Source organism: Puntigrus tetrazona, chromosome 13 (genome assembly GCF_018831695.1).
Source record: "Puntigrus tetrazona isolate hp1 chromosome 13, ASM1883169v1, whole genome shotgun sequence".
NCBI classification, from domain to species: Eukaryota; Metazoa; Chordata; class Actinopteri; order Cypriniformes; family Cyprinidae; genus Puntigrus; species Puntigrus tetrazona.
This window is the reverse complement of record NC_056711.1, coordinates 11,692,629-11,711,174: the sequence shown is the minus strand read 5'-3', so window position 1 is coordinate 11,711,174 and position 18,546 is coordinate 11,692,629. Positions and strand designations below refer to the sequence as shown.

The 18,546-nt window shown below is 37.4% G+C and overlaps 1 protein-coding gene across 1 annotated transcript; it reads right to left on the bottom strand.

The window, feature by feature from the left end:
• Positions 1–2,466: 2,466 nt before the first annotated feature.
• On the bottom strand, positions 2,467–17,252 carry prkcha (protein kinase C, eta, a). Its single transcript, XM_043256083.1, has 14 exons — positions 16,385–17,252; positions 12,426–12,489; positions 11,716–11,869; positions 11,003–11,037; positions 10,525–10,607; positions 10,102–10,231; positions 9,857–9,990; positions 9,464–9,604; positions 8,724–8,897; positions 6,840–6,994; positions 5,881–6,019; positions 5,185–5,373; positions 3,271–3,417; positions 2,467–3,156 (listed from the first exon to the last, which is right to left on the bottom strand). Exons 1-14 carry the CDS (start codon positions 16,733–16,735, stop codon positions 2,923–2,925), a joined length of 2,130 nt encoding a protein of 709 aa, XP_043112018.1. The 5' UTR covers positions 16,736–17,252; the 3' UTR covers positions 2,467–2,922.
• Positions 17,253–18,546: the final 1,294 nt, after the last annotated feature.

The window sequence follows — 18,546 nt, the reverse complement described above, 5'->3', positions numbered from 1 at the left end:
ACGTGCCAACTCTAATCTGCAGTAATCTCCTTTATCCTCCTGTTCAGAGATGATCTCTCCATCCCTCAGCAGAGGCTGAATGGACACAAAGGGACTTTGAAGAGAGGGATCAGAGAAACATGCAAAGATCTTTTGCGCAGCAATTTGTTGATGTACTGAACATCAAGCTATAAAAACTCACACACCCATGCATGTATTATTGCTCTGTCAAGCCTCATTAGGCAATAAAGAGACACATAAAAGGTCTGGCCTAAAGGTGAAGCACTATTTACACACACTTGAGTGTATATATGATACATTTGAAGATGTCTTGATGTCTTTTTTACCCATGGGGAATCCTGATCTAATCGTTACAACCCTTCATTTATCAAGACAGAAATCAATAGAATAAACAGAATCAGTCTAAGACGAGGTTTTTGAGTTGAAGTGGTGCTAAGACTGAAATGGATTTTCTGCATCCAATAAAGGGTATCCGTACGGGCAGAAGAGGAATCAATAAAATGTAATTATGGCCCACCGGACCTGGGCATGGCTGGAAACTGATCTGTCACCAAGGCCTTTAAGAGACGCATTATAGAAGGCTAATTTTATAACGGTTTAGACGAAAACAGGGAGGACAGTAGTCTGTCGCCAGTAGACAATTTGACAAATAAATCTAAGCCATATTGTATGTCAACTTGTTCTTTGTCTACACTGACATGCATTCAAAACCATGTTGGTGCAAGCATGTTTATGGCCAGTTTTTTAACAGGACAAAATGTTACTCATCAGGCATAAAGCTTGAGACTGAGACTTTAAAATCTGAATTAATTAATTAATATATATATGTGTGTGTGTGTTAAACCCAAAAAAGAAACCCTAATATATCATATTTGCTATTTGAAAATATGCAATATATGAAACAGCACTGTTGGCATGAGCAGTCAAGCAACAACCATTAAAAACTGTAGACCTATAACATAAATTGAATTGCATTTTGCACTGAGGGGGAAAAAGCAAGTCATGCAGCGAACAAAATAATCTCACAGCATGAATGGTCCAATATGAAGAGATCAGCCATTTTAAACTTTTATCTTTTCTGGGAAGAAAACCATCACTGATGTGGTTTACAAACAGCTACAGTATAGGGAATGTGTATAGCAATGGAATGATATCAAAAGATGAATAATGAAATGATATTAAGCAGAATATAGAGAATAACTGTAGTATCTGGCATTAAAGGATCAAGAAACTCCCCTGGGTATAGACGTTATGAGTCATTCAAGCACCACAAGAGAGTGGCCTTGACCATAGAAGGTTTTCCGCCTACCCTCACATTGCCAAAGACTGTAAATGGCTCTAAGGGCATAAGATAGCGCTCTGTGTTTGCCGGTCTTAAGGGTTGTAGTCTCCCACAGGAAAGTGGTCCGCTGACGTAGATTCTCCAGGAAAGCCTTCACTGGTATAATTGGGGCTGGGCCAAACTTGTAAGGGCAAGTTGCTTAATGGGATCTCCCCTGACATCTCTAATGTTTTTCTCGCTCAATACCAAAGATCTGTTGCTAGTCTTGTTTGCCTCCATTCATCGAATGTAAGCATGATATGGCAAAAATTAACAGCCCAGCCTTGTAGGGTTTTTTTTACTGAGGCAGGGGAAACTGGATATTTTGGGAGAGAGGGCAAAGACAAAAAAAAAAACTAAAACACAAATACTCATTACTAGATTCTCATTACGCTAATGTTTTCTTTAGCCTGAATCTACCCTGCAAGAAACCCATCAGCAATCAACCTTAATAGTTTTGCTTTATAGTTGATGAGGTTCCCAACTGACTCTTTAGTGTTTCTTATTTGATTAAACAAGTGAGGCTGCATCATCCTCCGTTTCCTCATGAAAAAATAACCCTGCCTAAGATGACTTCTTGGTCCTGCTTGACACCGTGTTACCACTGGACTCAACCTTTGTGCATTAGGTAGCACAATTGTGTTTGAAGCACATCAAACAGAATAGGACATCAGTTCACCGTCAGTGTTGCATCTAGCACTGACAGAATGAAATTTTGTATATATGTAACAAAATGTAACAAACTGAAATAAAAATGTCAAAAACCTGGTCTTAGCTGGTCTCTCGAAACACAGAATACTACAAATTGGGTCTGTTTGAAATTACTAAATGTTTTGCCCACTTTTACAAAAGTAACAATGTCAAATTACTTCCAAATATGTACAGGCACGAAAGCATACACCAACAGATATTTCACTCTGCTCGGACTGGAAAGATCCAAATAAACAACATTTAAGAATGATGAGGATGAGGAGGAAGAGTGCCTGGCCTCAATATAAAGAATTAAAACTTGTCAACATATCACCTTACTGTGTTGACCTTTCCCACCTCAGAACAACAGAGGTCTTTTGATGGAAGTCAAAGAGAGAAAAGGTCTAAATGCAGAGAACTCAATACTGCAACATTTCACAACAATAAAACACATCTAAAGATGCCAGAGTTTAATCATGGGTGAAATTCTTACCTGAAATGTAATGAACACACAGACAAAACAACTAACAGCAAAGACGTACAAAGAAATGTATGAAAATATCTTACAAAACTAGAGTTTCCATTTAAAAATGCATTTTTATGATTTTCTCAGTTCCTTCAGAGCAGAATCATTCTGATGTTTCAGCATGATGTTTGGCTGCGTTAGATACACTGGGATCAAATGAAGTTTCCTAAGCATCTGGATATAAACACTGCGTCTCATGGAGATCTTTGCAAATCATTTACAATGTGTCTGATAGTGAAAGACAATTACACTATTGTTCCAAAACATAAGCATAGGCCAAAAGAATCTTATAGATCAGGCTAGGCCACCGAAATGCAGTCTTTAACTGGTTTCAATACAATGGTATTCAACTGTTTCTTTGGAGTGCTCCTGAAAGTTTCTATTGTCACAATTTATTTGGTTCTATCGCGTCACAGAATTCTCCAGCGTTCTCGTCACATGTTTGTTCGGCTCTGCTTTGAAAATCTGAAACCACTTTCAACAGTTCAGGGGAAGTAAAGGAGAAGGCTCGGAACTCCTCCTGATTGATGGATGGGATGATGGCTTCATCGAGTGGTGTAAGAGTAGGATCCTCTTGAGTAAAGTCTGGATCAAAGTTATTCACATCTTCTGCAGTTTTCTGGATTAAAAAAGAAAGAAAATAATTATTATATATATATATTTGCATTTGCATTTCTAATGAATTTGATTATTTTAGATGTATACATTGATCAAATAATAATCTAAAACTCACAATTCTTGGCTTAAAAGGTGGTTCAAGCTCTCGCTGGTGTAGTTTGTCCCAGTCAATGCTAGTAAAAAATGGGTGACCGGTTACAGCTGTTTCTCCACCCTCTGCAGCCACACAACCCAGGCGACGGGATGGATTCTTTGTCAGAAACTGAGAAAAATAAAAACCAAAATATGACATACATATGTCTGTAAAACATTCTTCTGGTTTTAAATGCCCAAAACTACTAAACACCAGATATAGCTTTATTTATTTACTAAAAAGGAATGCATAAACCAAAATTATGATAGAGCCAAAATGTATTGACTGTTGTGAATCCTATCAAATATCCACAGTGAGATTAAACCTACAGTATGTCATATCTGTAATCAGACCCAATTCCTATGAGAATGTGTATGACATAACATGCAATCGCTTTTGGTAGGTTGTGTCAAGAGTATCAATGTGTGGTTTCAAATATAAGCAAATCAGATTAAATCAAATCAAATCAAATTCTGCCCTTCTTCTATAGCTGCCTAAAACAAGCCTGCACGTGTACACTCTCACTCTCTCTCTCTCTCTCTCTCTCTCTCTCTCTCTCTGGGTAAATCTGACACCCATTAGGAAGCGCAGCTGGCTACCATACCTCATCGACTCTGAACAACGACGACAAACTCATTGTTCAGAGAGATCATCCAGCTTCATAACTACAGAAACTAGAGATGCACTGGTTTTAAAATTCTGCCAGAATTTTTATTTAAACAAATAATAAAATAAAATCTTTAAACGTCATAATCAAAATTAGGGATCACAACATTTTCAAAGATTAACTTGGTTACATTTTATTTTGATAGTCCACTTTAGACATTGTACTAACCATGTATAACTAAGTAAGTACATTTCAGTTATATGTCAACTAATTCTCATTAACTTGCAACTACATGTCTACTAGTTAGGATTGGTTTAAAGTTAGTAGAATAAGATGACATATACTTTCAAAGTTTCTCTTAGTATATTGTATGTTGTGGACCCATTAAAATAAAGTGTTAGAAGATACTAAGCAGGGTATTAGAGAATACTCTAATTACTGCTAGTTGAGATGTAGTTGCAAAGTTACTTACTGCTAAAAGAAAGTCTAAAGTGGACTATCAAAATACTGTGTTACCATAATTTTAGGGGAGGGTTATATAATAGCAAATGTCTTCTGTATGTACAAATATAGGGTAATTAAATGTTCAATATTGGCGGATGCTGATAATAAAAAAAAAAAAATGGTATGGTTGCTCATTGTTTATTACAATTGTTCATGTCTGGTCTGTCTACACCACAGCTGTGCAACAGGATTGAGGGATGCTATTCCGAAAATAGAACGCTTCTGAGCCACTCTATTGATCTATTCTTTGACTGTTGTAGGTCAAGGTCATGTTGGATGACCCAGGTTTAAGGATTTTCCATATCAGACAAATATCGTGACATTCCATTTTGGAGTTTCTAGATTCAACTGGGAATTTATTGGTCCTTCGGTAACTGCACACAGCTCTAAGAAGCACATACCTCTTCAGGATTATTACTGGCGGTGTATCTCCTCCACTATTCCTCACAGTGAAAGCAAACACTATAGAGTAAGAGATGGGGGTTGTGTGCCTGTGTACATCTGATGTGAAGTGTTTTTATTTTTAGCTACAGTCATGTGATAGCAGTGGATTGTGGATCGAGGCTAAATATAGTTATGTAAGAGAGGGGTCGAGCATGAGGAACTGAGAGAGATCAGATGGGAGGTATTTAATGTTTACTGATGTTCATTGTAGCATGAACTGACAGTTTAATTCACACCATATGCCTCCCACCAATCAGGACAGATAAGCAATCACTGCTCCATTCAAGTTGATTCATGTCTGTATGACTCCAGGGCTCTTAAGCAAACACTGAGCAGCTCACCCCTTTCAGTATGTCCACTGCATCTGTGCTGAGCCAGGACGCGTAGATGATCTCTTCAGTCAGTATGGACTCAAAAAGGTCATCCTCATTCTCTGCCTCAAAGGGGGCATGGCCAGATAACATTTCATACAGCAGCACACCGAGAGCCCACCAATCAACAGACGGGCCGTACAGCATCTCCTGCAGGATCTATAGGACCATAAAAAAATTTTTTCATTTAGTACATCTAACTTCTTTCTTTCTTACACCCACACACTTCCACAGGATTTTTTTTTTTCAAACAGACACCAATTGAAGTAGTTTGCTGAATATATTATATATTTTGAAATAACACTGTGAATATAGTTATTTTAGTGTTATTTATATGCTATTATAGTACTTTATGTAATCGTGTTAGCTTTTTTTTTGGTTTAGCTTTTGATATATACACATACATATATAAATTTTTTTAAATGAAATGTAACATTTTATTTTATTCTATTTCACTTTTCTTTTTTTTTAAGCAAACAAAAATTGGTCCACTTGTGTGTCAAAACGCATAATTGCACTGAATGTGACAGGAAATTGGCAACTCATGCTTAAAGTTAATTGACCTAATATGAACATAGCACAACATCTCTGATTCCTCTATAATTTTGTGATGCATAAGTGTGTGGATTTTAGACAATCGATGATTGGGTAGAGTGTTTGAATCACCTCTGGAGCAATGTAGTCTGGGGTTCCACAGAAGGTTCCTGTGACAACACCTTCAAAAATTCCCTCCTTACACATGCCGAAATCAGCCAGTTTACAATGACCATCCTTATCCAGCAGAACATTATCCAACTTCAGATCCCTGATATAATACATATACACATAATACATACAACAATAAGCCCAGATTCAGTAAATTATGGTCATTACAGCAGAGAGAGCGAGAGAGAGACATTTATGTTATTTTTATTTATTTGGTGAAACACTTCTGCATGAAAACCTGCATTATAATCTTTCGAAAGAAAAATTACAAATGGCGCTTTATGTCAAAATGACTGCTTTCCTCTGACACACACACACACGCATTCAAAATAATGCTTTTACTTTGTCATTCATTCATTCATATTCAGTCCACGGTAACTGAAAGAATGTTGATATTTTGCCATTTGTCCATTAAGAGAATTGATTTGCCTCTCTGGTTCACTGCGAGTGTTGTTTTCAAGTCAAGGCAACATTACACTGCAGCTTTAAAGGTCTATGAGCTAAAGGTCTGTAATAATGGAAACGCTAAGGTAGGAATTAGTATCATAGTGTTAATAAAGCTCAAAAGGACAGAGAAGTGGCAATTAAAAAGAGAAGAGAAAATAAAACACTTCAGAAAATATATATATAAAAACACACACACTTAAGAGTAATATTTCAACCAGAGAAATTACATTTCTGTCATTTCCTCACCCTCATGCTGTTCTAAACTAATTTTCCTCTTCCATACAACATAAAGAGAGAATGAATATTGATGTAGTTCAAGGACAGCAGTTTGAAAAGGGTCAAAGGGGCATAAAAGAAAGTATATTGCATTAAAGTAAAAAAGAACATCATAAGGTAAAGTAAATGATATCAGAAATGTTGAATTTAAATTAAATTTCCCCTTTTTTTGTCTCGAGTGCATTTGTCTGTCTAACCTGTATATTATCCCTTTGCTGTGGAGGTATATGAGAGCAGATGTGATCTCCGCTGTGTAGAATCTGGCTCTGTTCTCCTCAAACTTTCTGGATTTCTGTATGTGAAACATCAGATCTCCCCCATTCACAAACTCCATTACAAAAAACAGTCGCTCCTGTGAAGGGATTAAGAAATTAAGATTCGGTTTAAACGTAACAACAAACACCAGATTACCGCCTTCAACATCAGGAAATTCAGCTCCTTGCAGGGAGTCTTAACCAAGCACTGCATGGCCATTAGAAGATTTATGGGAGAGACAGACAAAGCAGAAACATAAATATTGTTTAGTCAGTGAAGAAGACTGCAGGAAACCCAGGATTATGGGATTGTGAGGGTCTAAAATGAAGTGCATCATAAATTTGAATTGACAACACTAAGTACCTGTTTGAGTTCAGCGCGGCTAATGCGTCAAACTCAGACCGCACACCCAGGGACCACCCACAGTTAGTTTACTGACCGTATGAGCCACGATGCACACAAAACAGTACAGCTCTTGTGAAATGCAATGATTTTAGGTTTATGAAACATTTAGAGTAAGACGGGGGAAGATTCCTACAATAAGAACAGTGTGCAATTACTGAAAAACTTTACCAGAGATGACTGTAGCAGGTATAGTGTTACAAGACAAAAGCCCACCATGTTAAACTTTGTTATATGACCAATTGTTATATGATTTTTGCAGAATACTCCAATTTAATTTTAACATTTAACTTTATGTAAATTATGCATAACACAAGCCGGATTTAAATTATTTATTTTCTTTATCCAATTCAAATCAAATGTTAAAGTATTTATATATTGTAAACATTTTTGCAGGATTTCCAATCATAACAGAAAATTGCTAATTGTCATTTTTTTTTCCTTTTAGGGAAAATTTAAGGTTAGTGCTGCTAATTTTGTACGTTATTTATCCTCCACAAAATGTCTACTAGAGTGGCTGTTCACCAGAAGAAGCTAAGATTTAGACCATCAAAGCGCCATGACGCATCCACTAATGACCAAATCCATCACATTAATAAACACAGAATCCGCATTCACTGTTCAACAGTCCCACACACCGCAGGCCCTCTGAGATCATTGATTTCTGCCACGGCGTTGCGGTGCTATGTAACGTAACCCGGACCCAGAGGGTCATGAGTGTGCTTTTGTATGTCGCTCACGTGTGGAGGGTTAAGAGATTGATTCGGTGCATCAGGGCTGTGTAGGAGCAGAGACAAACCGGTTCATAAATTGCTTTCCTCATTACAAACACACTACATACGTCAGCGAGACCTTGAGGATGCCCCTGCACATCCATGTTCATGTTTATAATAAATCCAGAGAGGTCATCATGTCAGATATCTTCTGCTGGACTGAACATAAAATCTAAGTCTTCAAAGCCTTTTTCAGTCAGTGTGTGTTAAAACCTTGCACACACTAAAGGTAAAATTATTTAAATAAACACCGTAGTCTTTCAAATGCTACAGTGTGTGCGTTTTAAGCGACTTTAGGGGATTCAGTGTTGTCCTCTCTGTTCTAGATGCTTCAGACCAAACACACACGCGTATTTTATGCAGACCTCGGAACACAAACAAAGATGGAAGGTACACATGCACAGAAACTGCAGAATGTAACATAGAAAACATATTGAAGCATTAGCACTTAATTCTCTACTGCCCCCTACTGATGTGAAAGCTGCATGGCCTGAATAACAGATTGTTCTGTTCTGTTGAAGAACAGAATGTACCTGTCGTCCTGTGATCCTATGAAATGTTTTGGGGTTTTTTTTTAAATTACACTCATTTGTTAATAGACTTAAAAACTATCCATAGCTAGCCGAATGTGTGTGTGTGTGTGTTTCTCACCGGTGTCTGGAAGCAGCAGTAAAGCTGAGTGAGGTAAGGATGAGTGGAAGCAAGGGATAACACTCGTTTTTCTGTCATAGTGCACTCCACATCATCATCCTGCAGGATGATGTCTTTCTTCAGCACCTTCACTGCAAACACCTGATCTGAACCGTTCAACCGGACCAACATCACCTATTAAAAAACAACAGCAACAGTATCACTTTTGAGGTAAAGTATTTTTCATTTTAATTAGTATATTATATATATTTTCATTTCTGGTAGAAAATTGTCAGCATAATATTTTAATATGGCCCACTGAGTCACTTGCACAGGAATGATCAAATGTTTTTTTTTTCCCTCAGAGCATATGGGTAGTTGACAAATATTTATTACAAATATCATGAGACAAATATATTATAAATATGTTTTTTTTTCCTTTTTTCTTTACATTTTTATGTTAAAACATAGCACACATTTATGTATCAACTACCTAATAAACTAGAAAATTAGCACACCGAATAAAAACTTATCAGACAGTTAAATGACATTTAATATTATTATATATAAAATATATATGTAATATAATATAATAATAGCACCATGCACTTTCTTTCAGATAAGCATATGATTCCAATGTGAATTTTATTTGCAATATATAAACATTTCGCACTGGAAATGTGTGAATACTTGGTATAACAAATACTCAATCGTTACGTCACACAGTCCTGACGTACAGAGGAATAGTCTTAAACACAGACCTTGCCGAAACTGCCTTTTCCCAACACCTGCAGGAGTGTGAAGTTTGAGATTCCCAGCTTTCGACTTGGCTCTTTTTTAGATTGCCCCCGATCTCCTCTCATGCTCAATGTACGGGACTGAGCATCCATACCCGAGAGACCCTGAGAAGACAAATCATTTTTCCCTATTGAATTGGTTCAGTACATTTTATCCTTCAATTCTGTTGACGGTCTTTTGTTACTTCCCAGTTTTTCCCCAGTGTACTTCACCAAAGTTTAATTTGTCCCATTTTCATCCAAAACTTTTTTTGAGTTATGTGTGATGTCAATAAAACCCAAATAAACATGAACAGAGAGATTTACACCTACAGACAGATCATGTATTTCAGACTGAATGCACATGTGTGTACCTACCATTGAGTTGCGTTTGGTCAGTCCTCCCGGCTGAAGGCCCATCTCTGCCAGTTTATTGGCCAGTTCTACATTGTTGACTCCACAGTTTGGGGCAACGTTTCCCTTACAGCGGATATGGACGTTCATTTTACAAACTACAGATGTAAAAACACAGCACACCAGATGAGCCTCAGAAGACAGCATAAATAAAACCGATGGATATATTTATGATGACCAAGATGGATGACAGAAGGAGAGAAAAGTACTTTTGCAGTGCAATCCTTGCCGTACAATGCCCCACAACAAAGAGCCACAGTGGTCACAGAAGGTAGGAACTTTATAATTGTGGATGCTGAACTTATGAGGAACGTTTATACTGAAACCCTGATTCGTTGTCTGTAAAAAGAAGGAACAGAGCATTAAAAAAAAAAGTTCACAGCAGCACATTTCGGCGATTCTATTCCTGACCAGGAGGTGGAGAAATGGCATCTGTGTTTTGTTTTAGGACACAGCCATCAGGCTTCACCAACCTGTTTGGTCTGTGTGTGTTTTTCGGTAATTCTATGGCCTATATTTATAAAACTGTCCACAGATAAAATAACCCAGTCAAACCATACTGTGAAAATCCCCCACACACACACAAAAATGAACTACGAAAGTGTTATAGGGTTTGGGGTGGTGTGCATTACCTGTTCCTTGGCAGGTTTCTTCATCCGTGGACAGACTGTAACCACAAACTGATGGCATCGCTTGTGTACCACACAGGTGCACACTAACACACACACAGGAACACACACAGCATGTGTATTATGCTACCGGATCTCACGAATGTGCATATAAATATGAATGCAGAATAAAAATGCAAACGCGTGGTATAGATATGCAAAAATGGATTTTGGCGTGTTTATGCTATGCAGTGGGTAGGATTAGGTTTGTGGGGTAGACGCATATCATATGCATGCAAAAACTGCATATTATATGCACAACAAAACACATGCGTGTCATATATACGCCGAAATCCATTTTTCCGTATAAGTTTTCGTTTTTATTTATGGTATTATTTATATGTATTTTCATGAGACTGGGCTGGTATTATACACAACCTATAACACAATCAGGGTAAACACAGATAATGTTGATTAATACAGAGACAGATTGTCAACTAACCTTGACATTGGTAGCCCTGCTTTCCAAAAACACCCCTAAAACACAAAAAACAAAGTACAATTAAAAAAAATAAATAAAAAGTTTGTTCAGCCACTCACTTCAAGCATCTGTATACAAATTCCCAGTAAAACATTTAAATTGCGATTAATTTTGTTCAGAATTTATTATTAAAATAATAAGCTTTATTTGTATGGAAGAGTAGTTCTTCATACAATGCAAAATGCAGTCGTACGTTTCAAAACTCTCACAAAAATGTTATTAAAAAAGGGGCAACACATTACTTACAAACTTATTTATAATGCATTATAAAAGATTTACCTCCGGTGTCAAAGACTTAAGAACTAGTCCTAGACTAAAATGTTTTCAGCTGAAATAAACTTGCACTGACTGATCTTAAAGCATATCGACTTTTTCTAAGGCATCTTTCCAAAAAAATTGTTATATGTCCTAATTAATTAAACTATGGCTTAATCCTGGCTTAGACTAAGTCCCTTCTATGAAACTGGGCCTTAATTTATTAAGCCTTATAATGTACCTTATTTGCACACCTCTCATAAACGAAAACTGTAACTACAGTTAATACATTATAACAATGATCAATTCACTGTTGCACTATGCATTTAAATTCAGTAATTCAGACAATGTATTACAGAACAAATTATGACTAATTATGATGCATTATATCTTTTAATAACCCATTATAATTGCACTACCATATAAATTCTTTGCAGTGGAAGCAGAAGGTTGGTTGTTTCAGGAAGGTCGACATGAACTTATGGCCATTTACTTGGTGGATTTTTCTTCGAACTGCCTGCTGCCGTTTTCGGTTAAATTCTTTATAGGGACGTGGGTTTTCTCCTGCATTATCTAAACACAGAAAAAACAAACAAAAAAGGTTTTATTATTTAATGACATTATCTTCTTACAATACACACGTTGAAAATTTTCCAGACTATGTGAGGGGAGGAGACTGATTATGAGCCTCAGTACACTGGTATTAATAAGTCTAGTCTATTCTATGCAGGCCTAACCACAGGACTTTAAAGGAAGCCAGCTTCACAGCCCTTGCACAGTGGGTGTGCGATTCGCACATCACATACACTTCACGCATAAGATGCTCTGGCAGAAGAAAAAAAAAAAAACTGTGACTAAAGATGGCTTCGTGTGTTTTAGCTTGTGTAGACAAGTCTGGTACCATGTTAACATTTTGTTAAGCGACATCTCAACAAGTGCAGGAAATTAGCGTGTGTTTTATGTTTTCATCTGTTGTTCTGCCACCTGTTCTCAATAACGCCTCTGCGCTTTAGTCCAGAAATAAAGTCATACTGACGGTCAAATTGATTATATCTGTTCTTTGGCATGAAAATATTTAGAAGAAATAGAAACAATTAAAACTAAATTAAAAATGAGAGGAAAGACTCACCATCTATAAATGAGCCTGTGAGAGTAACCAGGATGTAGACCTTACCCTCAGGTTCGAGGTCAACCTGCAACACACACACACACACAAAAAAAAAAATCTATAGATATTATTTTAGACATTTATTTTAATTAAAGAGTTTGGACAAAACTGCTAATTATAATAAAAAATATATATATATTTCATAATTTTCTCTAAACTTAAATTAGTACATTGATCAAAACTATCAAATAATGCAAACAAAAGTCTGGGAATTACTTCACACAAATGTTAAATGAATTTATACTTTTCATCCTTTCTGATGAATACATTCATATTTTTTTAACAGTTAATTGTGACGGTAAGAGTAATTTCTGTGACCGTTTAAGATTTCGTCATTTTCCCGCGCCTTTCAGAAAGCATTTTTAAAGTTCGCTGACATTTTCAGTTTGTCTATTTAAAGTTTTGTGTCATTGTTGTAGGACAAGTCGGGTTTTTTCCTCCGAGTTATATATTCAGGCAAACATGCACATATTAAAAATGATATCTGTGCCACCAACCACACAACCCGCCGGTACCATTCATAGCAGTCACGCTTTTTCACCACGAAAAATGTAAATAAGGTCAGGCAGAAGTGAAATATAAGAGCTGGACTACTGATTACCGTAGAGCAAAAAGAGAAGAGAGATAATGGAAAGACAAACTGAGAAATGGAAAGAGACAGCGAGGGGTAAAAGGGGGGCGTTTATGAGCCTGTGGTAAACTCTCAGTAGAAAACCAACTTTGTGGGCGTGTGTCGACCTGCATGTCATACAGAATTTAGGCTATGTGCTTCTGTATGTAATGGCAGAATCATAGGTACAAGAAGTAAACTTATAGGGAAGAGGTATTGCCTGCAAGCAGCAGAAGAAAGGGAGCGGCCAAACCAGACCAGCCAATCAGAAAAGCTCTTTCCCTGTCACTCGTTTTATGTATATGGGTTTGCAGACATATTTGGATTCGATTGATTGAATGAATGGAGGTGGTCTAAATACAAGTCTGATGATAATTAGATAAACAGCACTAACTCCATCTTTACAGAACATGGTGAAGCAAACAAGAAGCAAATTAATTAGCACACGGCATGCCCTTTTCTTTCATAGTCTGAATGCGGACTCATTTAATTTAGAATTTTCCACCAGTCATACTTCCTTTCATTTGGTCAGAACTGAAAGCAAAACAATTTGCAGACTACGACAGCGTCAATGCGCCATCTCCAATAAACACAACTTCCATTTTATATACTTTTGATGCTAGTTTCACTCACTGATGAAATAGCATAACAGAAACCGCTGGATTCCTAGAGGCAGTTCCCATACAGGGGAGCTCATACACTCTCTTGCAATTCTTGCTTGTGTGAGCTGAAGGTTTCACATACCATCTTTCCCAAAGGCCTGAGGCTCTATACAGAAACAAATACACACACACTCACAGGAGACTGAAACTTGGAACAAAACACCAATATCCCAGACAGAATGAAAGCAGAGTATCATTAATTAGCAGTTATGTGAGCTGCAGCTGCAGAATTTCAAAAGAATCCTGGTTTGTTTGTTTTTTGCAACAAACATACGTGAAACTTTAAAATTAGTATTTAAGATCCATACACGCATAGTACACATGCCATTTTGCGGTGCGATACTTTATGCACTGCAGTTTTTGAAACTACATTTCTAGACAAGCCCTTAAAAAAATTGTCATTTAAAGTATGCACTTGCACAAGTTGAAGCCAAAGTATATTTGAGGCTAATAATAAAGTGTATCTCCGCATTACTGTTCACTAAATGAACAAATGTACAGTAAAAGCAAGACGATCACTCTAAAAATAATGTCCCTGTGCATAAGCATTCTGGGAAAGGAGAACTAATAGCACTTGGGCTGAATAATAAGGTTACAAGAAAACTTTCACCACTTCTGCTGAGGACAACCGAGATGATTTGCATGCACATGTTGTTCAGCCTGGTCATTGAAATGCTGACAAGTGTTTTACAGCTGGCTCCTAGTGACCCTGCAGCAGCGTTAAGTTACCACACCGATATGAACTAGCTCTGAAGGAGGTTTGTAGACGTGGAAATTGTGGTGCTTAAACCACAGAAGATGCTAAAACCACAGAGCAAGACGTTTCGGCTCGCGTTAGCAGCAACCGTCCCACAGAGAGTCAGTCAATACAATTAAATTTTTTTCACTGACTGCATTAAACACCAACCTTTGACCATGCATTAAGATCTGTGTCTAGAGCTGCAGTCAAAGGCCTGATTCTGGATCAGCGAGCAATGTTGCACTGCTGGACATACGAGTGTAAGTGTGAACCCACGCAGATGATGGTGGAAAATGATAACACTCATAACTCTGTTGCTGTTAACACAAAAAGGAAAAAACACAACAGCACTAAATAAAAGAGATTAAACAAAGACAAACCATGACACAACTACAACAGAACAAAACCTACAAAAGAACACACTGCAGCACCACAAAGCATGACAAAAGGAACACAACACAATACGACAAAACCAACAGCGCGAGGTTCATGGGAAACTAGGGAGTGTTGTAATACTAGTTCAGCCAATTAGAAATGAACAACGGTGGTGAAAACACTCTTCTAAATAAACACTATTAACCTAAACAGGCAGATTTTATTTAATTAATAACACAGGCTTTTCACGGCTCGTAACACTTGTTTGTAATAAAATCCATTGAAAGAAACAAAAAAAAAACACACAGAGAAATATTATAGTCGCAGGTGGAGTGTTTGTAATGCTTTCTGATGTGCTTTTCTACTGTGGATACAAAGATTGCGCAAAATCAAACAGCTCACATTTGCCACAACTGTGATAAAACAAGTTAACAAACTTTAAAATCAAACTGGTGTTCGTAGCCTGTGTTATATATATATATATATATATATATATATACATATATATATATATATATATATATATATATATATATATATATATATATATATATATATATATATACTACAATTATATATATATACACACACATAGCATCTATATATGACTCATATATATGTTTTTACAGCATCTATGAGCTCAAACAGTACAGAGCAATGCCAATATCAATGCCAATATCATGGTCTGAGTCCTAAAGAATTGAACGGATATAAAATTGTATACTTTTAGGTAAACACTTTAGGCTGCCAAAATGCATGAATGTAAGTTTTTAAAAATAAATTTAATAAATGTAAAAAATAAAAGGTAGGTTGATACCTAGGTTTATACAGTTTTCATGTTTCCAAGTAGTGTTGCAAGTGACCTGGTATGGGGTTGACTGTAAATGCATGCATTTTGTTTTATATATATATATATATATATATATATATATATATATATATATATATATATATATATATATATATATATGTTAATTTATTTACTTATTTCTAATAATAAAGTAGCAGATTTTAAAAATTATTTAATTTACAGTGGTCAAATATGATAATATTGTATCAAACCTTCAGACATACAGCACAAAAAAATAAATAAATTAAAACGCTGAGTTACAGATGTATTATTTTGTATTTTAGCATGCTGAAAGTTTATAGTCCATCACTGCCCTCCATTATGTAATCCCTCTTTAGTGTGCACCTAAGTACTGTACTAAATACTGCTTCTCAATATCTCAAAACTGCTCAGAATGGAGATAGCACCCTATAATTGTAAGGCGACGATATCTCCACATGTACAATAATCTTTTGAAACTTTACTCAGGGAGAGCCTGACCTCTATTCTGTATACAGGACAACAACTCTATCCAGAGATGCTACCCGTCTGGCCCATCAGAGCAAGCGAACCTTGTTATTTCACAACTTTTCAACCTAGGCTATATGATGCAGAGCGTGGCGTAAAACACATCTCCACCAACTTAAAGCAAAGCCCTTTCTCATCAGGTGAGGGAAGAGCAGCTGTGTGATAAACATTCCTCACCCATCCTTCAAAGGACTCCTCTCTGTTCGTGCTCTTCATCAGATCATCGAACTGCATGGTGCAGTTGGCCACGAAGTCATCGTACCCGATCGGCGCGTCGTGAAAAACGGCGAGCTCCACTTGCTTTCCGTTGTTGACGTTAACGGAGAACTCCTCGTTATAAGTGGGCATGTTGGTTTTCTGCTTTGTGTGCGTCTGTCCTATCTTATACTCGTCCACTTTCACCACGATGTACGGGTCCAGGGTCTGGCTCGGCTTGCTGAACATCACGGCGTGTCGCATAGAGGTGGTCGTGGGCTTCAGGTCCACCGCTTCGCCGATGCGCAACTTCAGATACCCGTTAAACTTCATGGCGTCCTCCGAACTCGAGCCTAGAAAATCTAAGGCTAGCCGGCTAGTCTCACTAGTGAGTGTCGGACATCGTGTCACTCAAATGGGAAAGTGTAAACGCACAAACGCGCACCAGTTAGAAGCCTGTGCGTGTGCAACAAAGCGTTGTTTTAAACACCTGCTTTGCGGAAGGACTCAAGCGAGTGGGCAGAAAGGGGAAGTGAAGGAGTTCACGCCTGATTACGCGGCTCCCTCAAGGGACTCGGTCACAATAATAAACGTTGCTCGCTCGCTGTTACTTTAAACCTTTCTGTTTCAGCCGTCAGTCGAGTTACTAACGCTTTTGCCTTTGCGAAGTTTTCGTTGACAGTTTCACAGTCCGTCCATATTTGTTGAATTTCGGACCGGTGTCAGTAAATTTTCAGCCGCAGAAAGTTAGCGACAGGGAGGTGGTGAAGCTGCAGAGAAACTGTCCAGAGATTTTTCTTTAAACAAAGCCACGGGTGGAACATCTCTGTCTGAAGTACCTGCTCACTGCTTACGGTTGAAAATGAAAGCGCACCTGTTTTATTGGGAGCATATAAACACCGCCGCCTTTCGGCAGATGATTTCAGCAGCACTCCCAGGGTTTCACGAAGGCATTAAAGTTCAAATTATTAAATTATTAGGTATTAAATAATGCGCAAATATCATTTGAATCTTTTATAAATAAGCGAATAATTATATATAAAATAAACTACGCGGTAAATAAATGGTTAACATCATCAGCTTTTTTAATGCTTAGAAAATTAAATCAGCAAACAAACAAATGCATGCATATATACAGAATATATGTATTACATTTACACTAGTTATGTAGCCTACATTTGCTCGCTTGTTTGAATAAATGCGTGTACCCTATGTATATGGGTAGTTCTATGTATATAGTGTCCTGTGGTGTGACAGAAAAATGTAAGTAAAAAAACATTGAAGATAATCCTCTCTCATGCTATTTCTAACTTTAAGAATGAAAAAATAATAATTTTCTACATTTTGCTGGCACACCATAGGACACGGCCCGATTTTTATTTGTCAGCTACCCATAATCAAAATGGGCTGAGTGTGTGATTGAAAATTTTCGCTGGTGTCAGATGTGACCTTTGACCTCTCGTTATCTATTTTCCAGCTGGTGTAAATTCAAAGGGCAGACACTCTCTTCTCTGTCGGTGTCAGTGGTCTTGTAGTGGTGTGGTGAATCTCAGACCTTTGGGGATGCTGAGTTTTGGTGGATACTGGTGTAGCAGCAGTCTTGGCCAGTAGGAGACGCTAATGCCCAACATTACTGCTTATATATGTTCAGTTTCTTAATCGGTGGCTTTGTAGTGTTGCCATAAGTTGTCCTGTGAATTTGCTGTCCCAGCTGTCATGTCCTTGTATTTCAGCGTCGTTCTAGAGCTCTAGAGCTTTGAGCGGTATGAAACAGTATTAAAACGTATTCAGCACCAAATCACCTTTAATGGTCTTCATGGTTAGCCCCCTCCTGAGTCTTCATTAAAGAACTGCCCTTTTCACCTGGAGCGCAGTGTGGGAGAGTTTAAACCCGGGACATTTTGACGAGCACAACTGTTCTGGACACAGTGGTTTTATTGAAATCTGGCAGTTCACGCGCTCTCCAGTGTATGAGTATGTGTTCAGACCACAGCAAATACGCATTTGTGTGTGTATGGTGGGCCTCTGGTGTTTTTGTTTCAGGTCACAAGGCAACATTCTGTTAACCAAAGTAGAACTACATATATATTACATAGTTCTATTCTCTTTATTTGTATATGTATTTAATTATTTGTGTGTGTCTG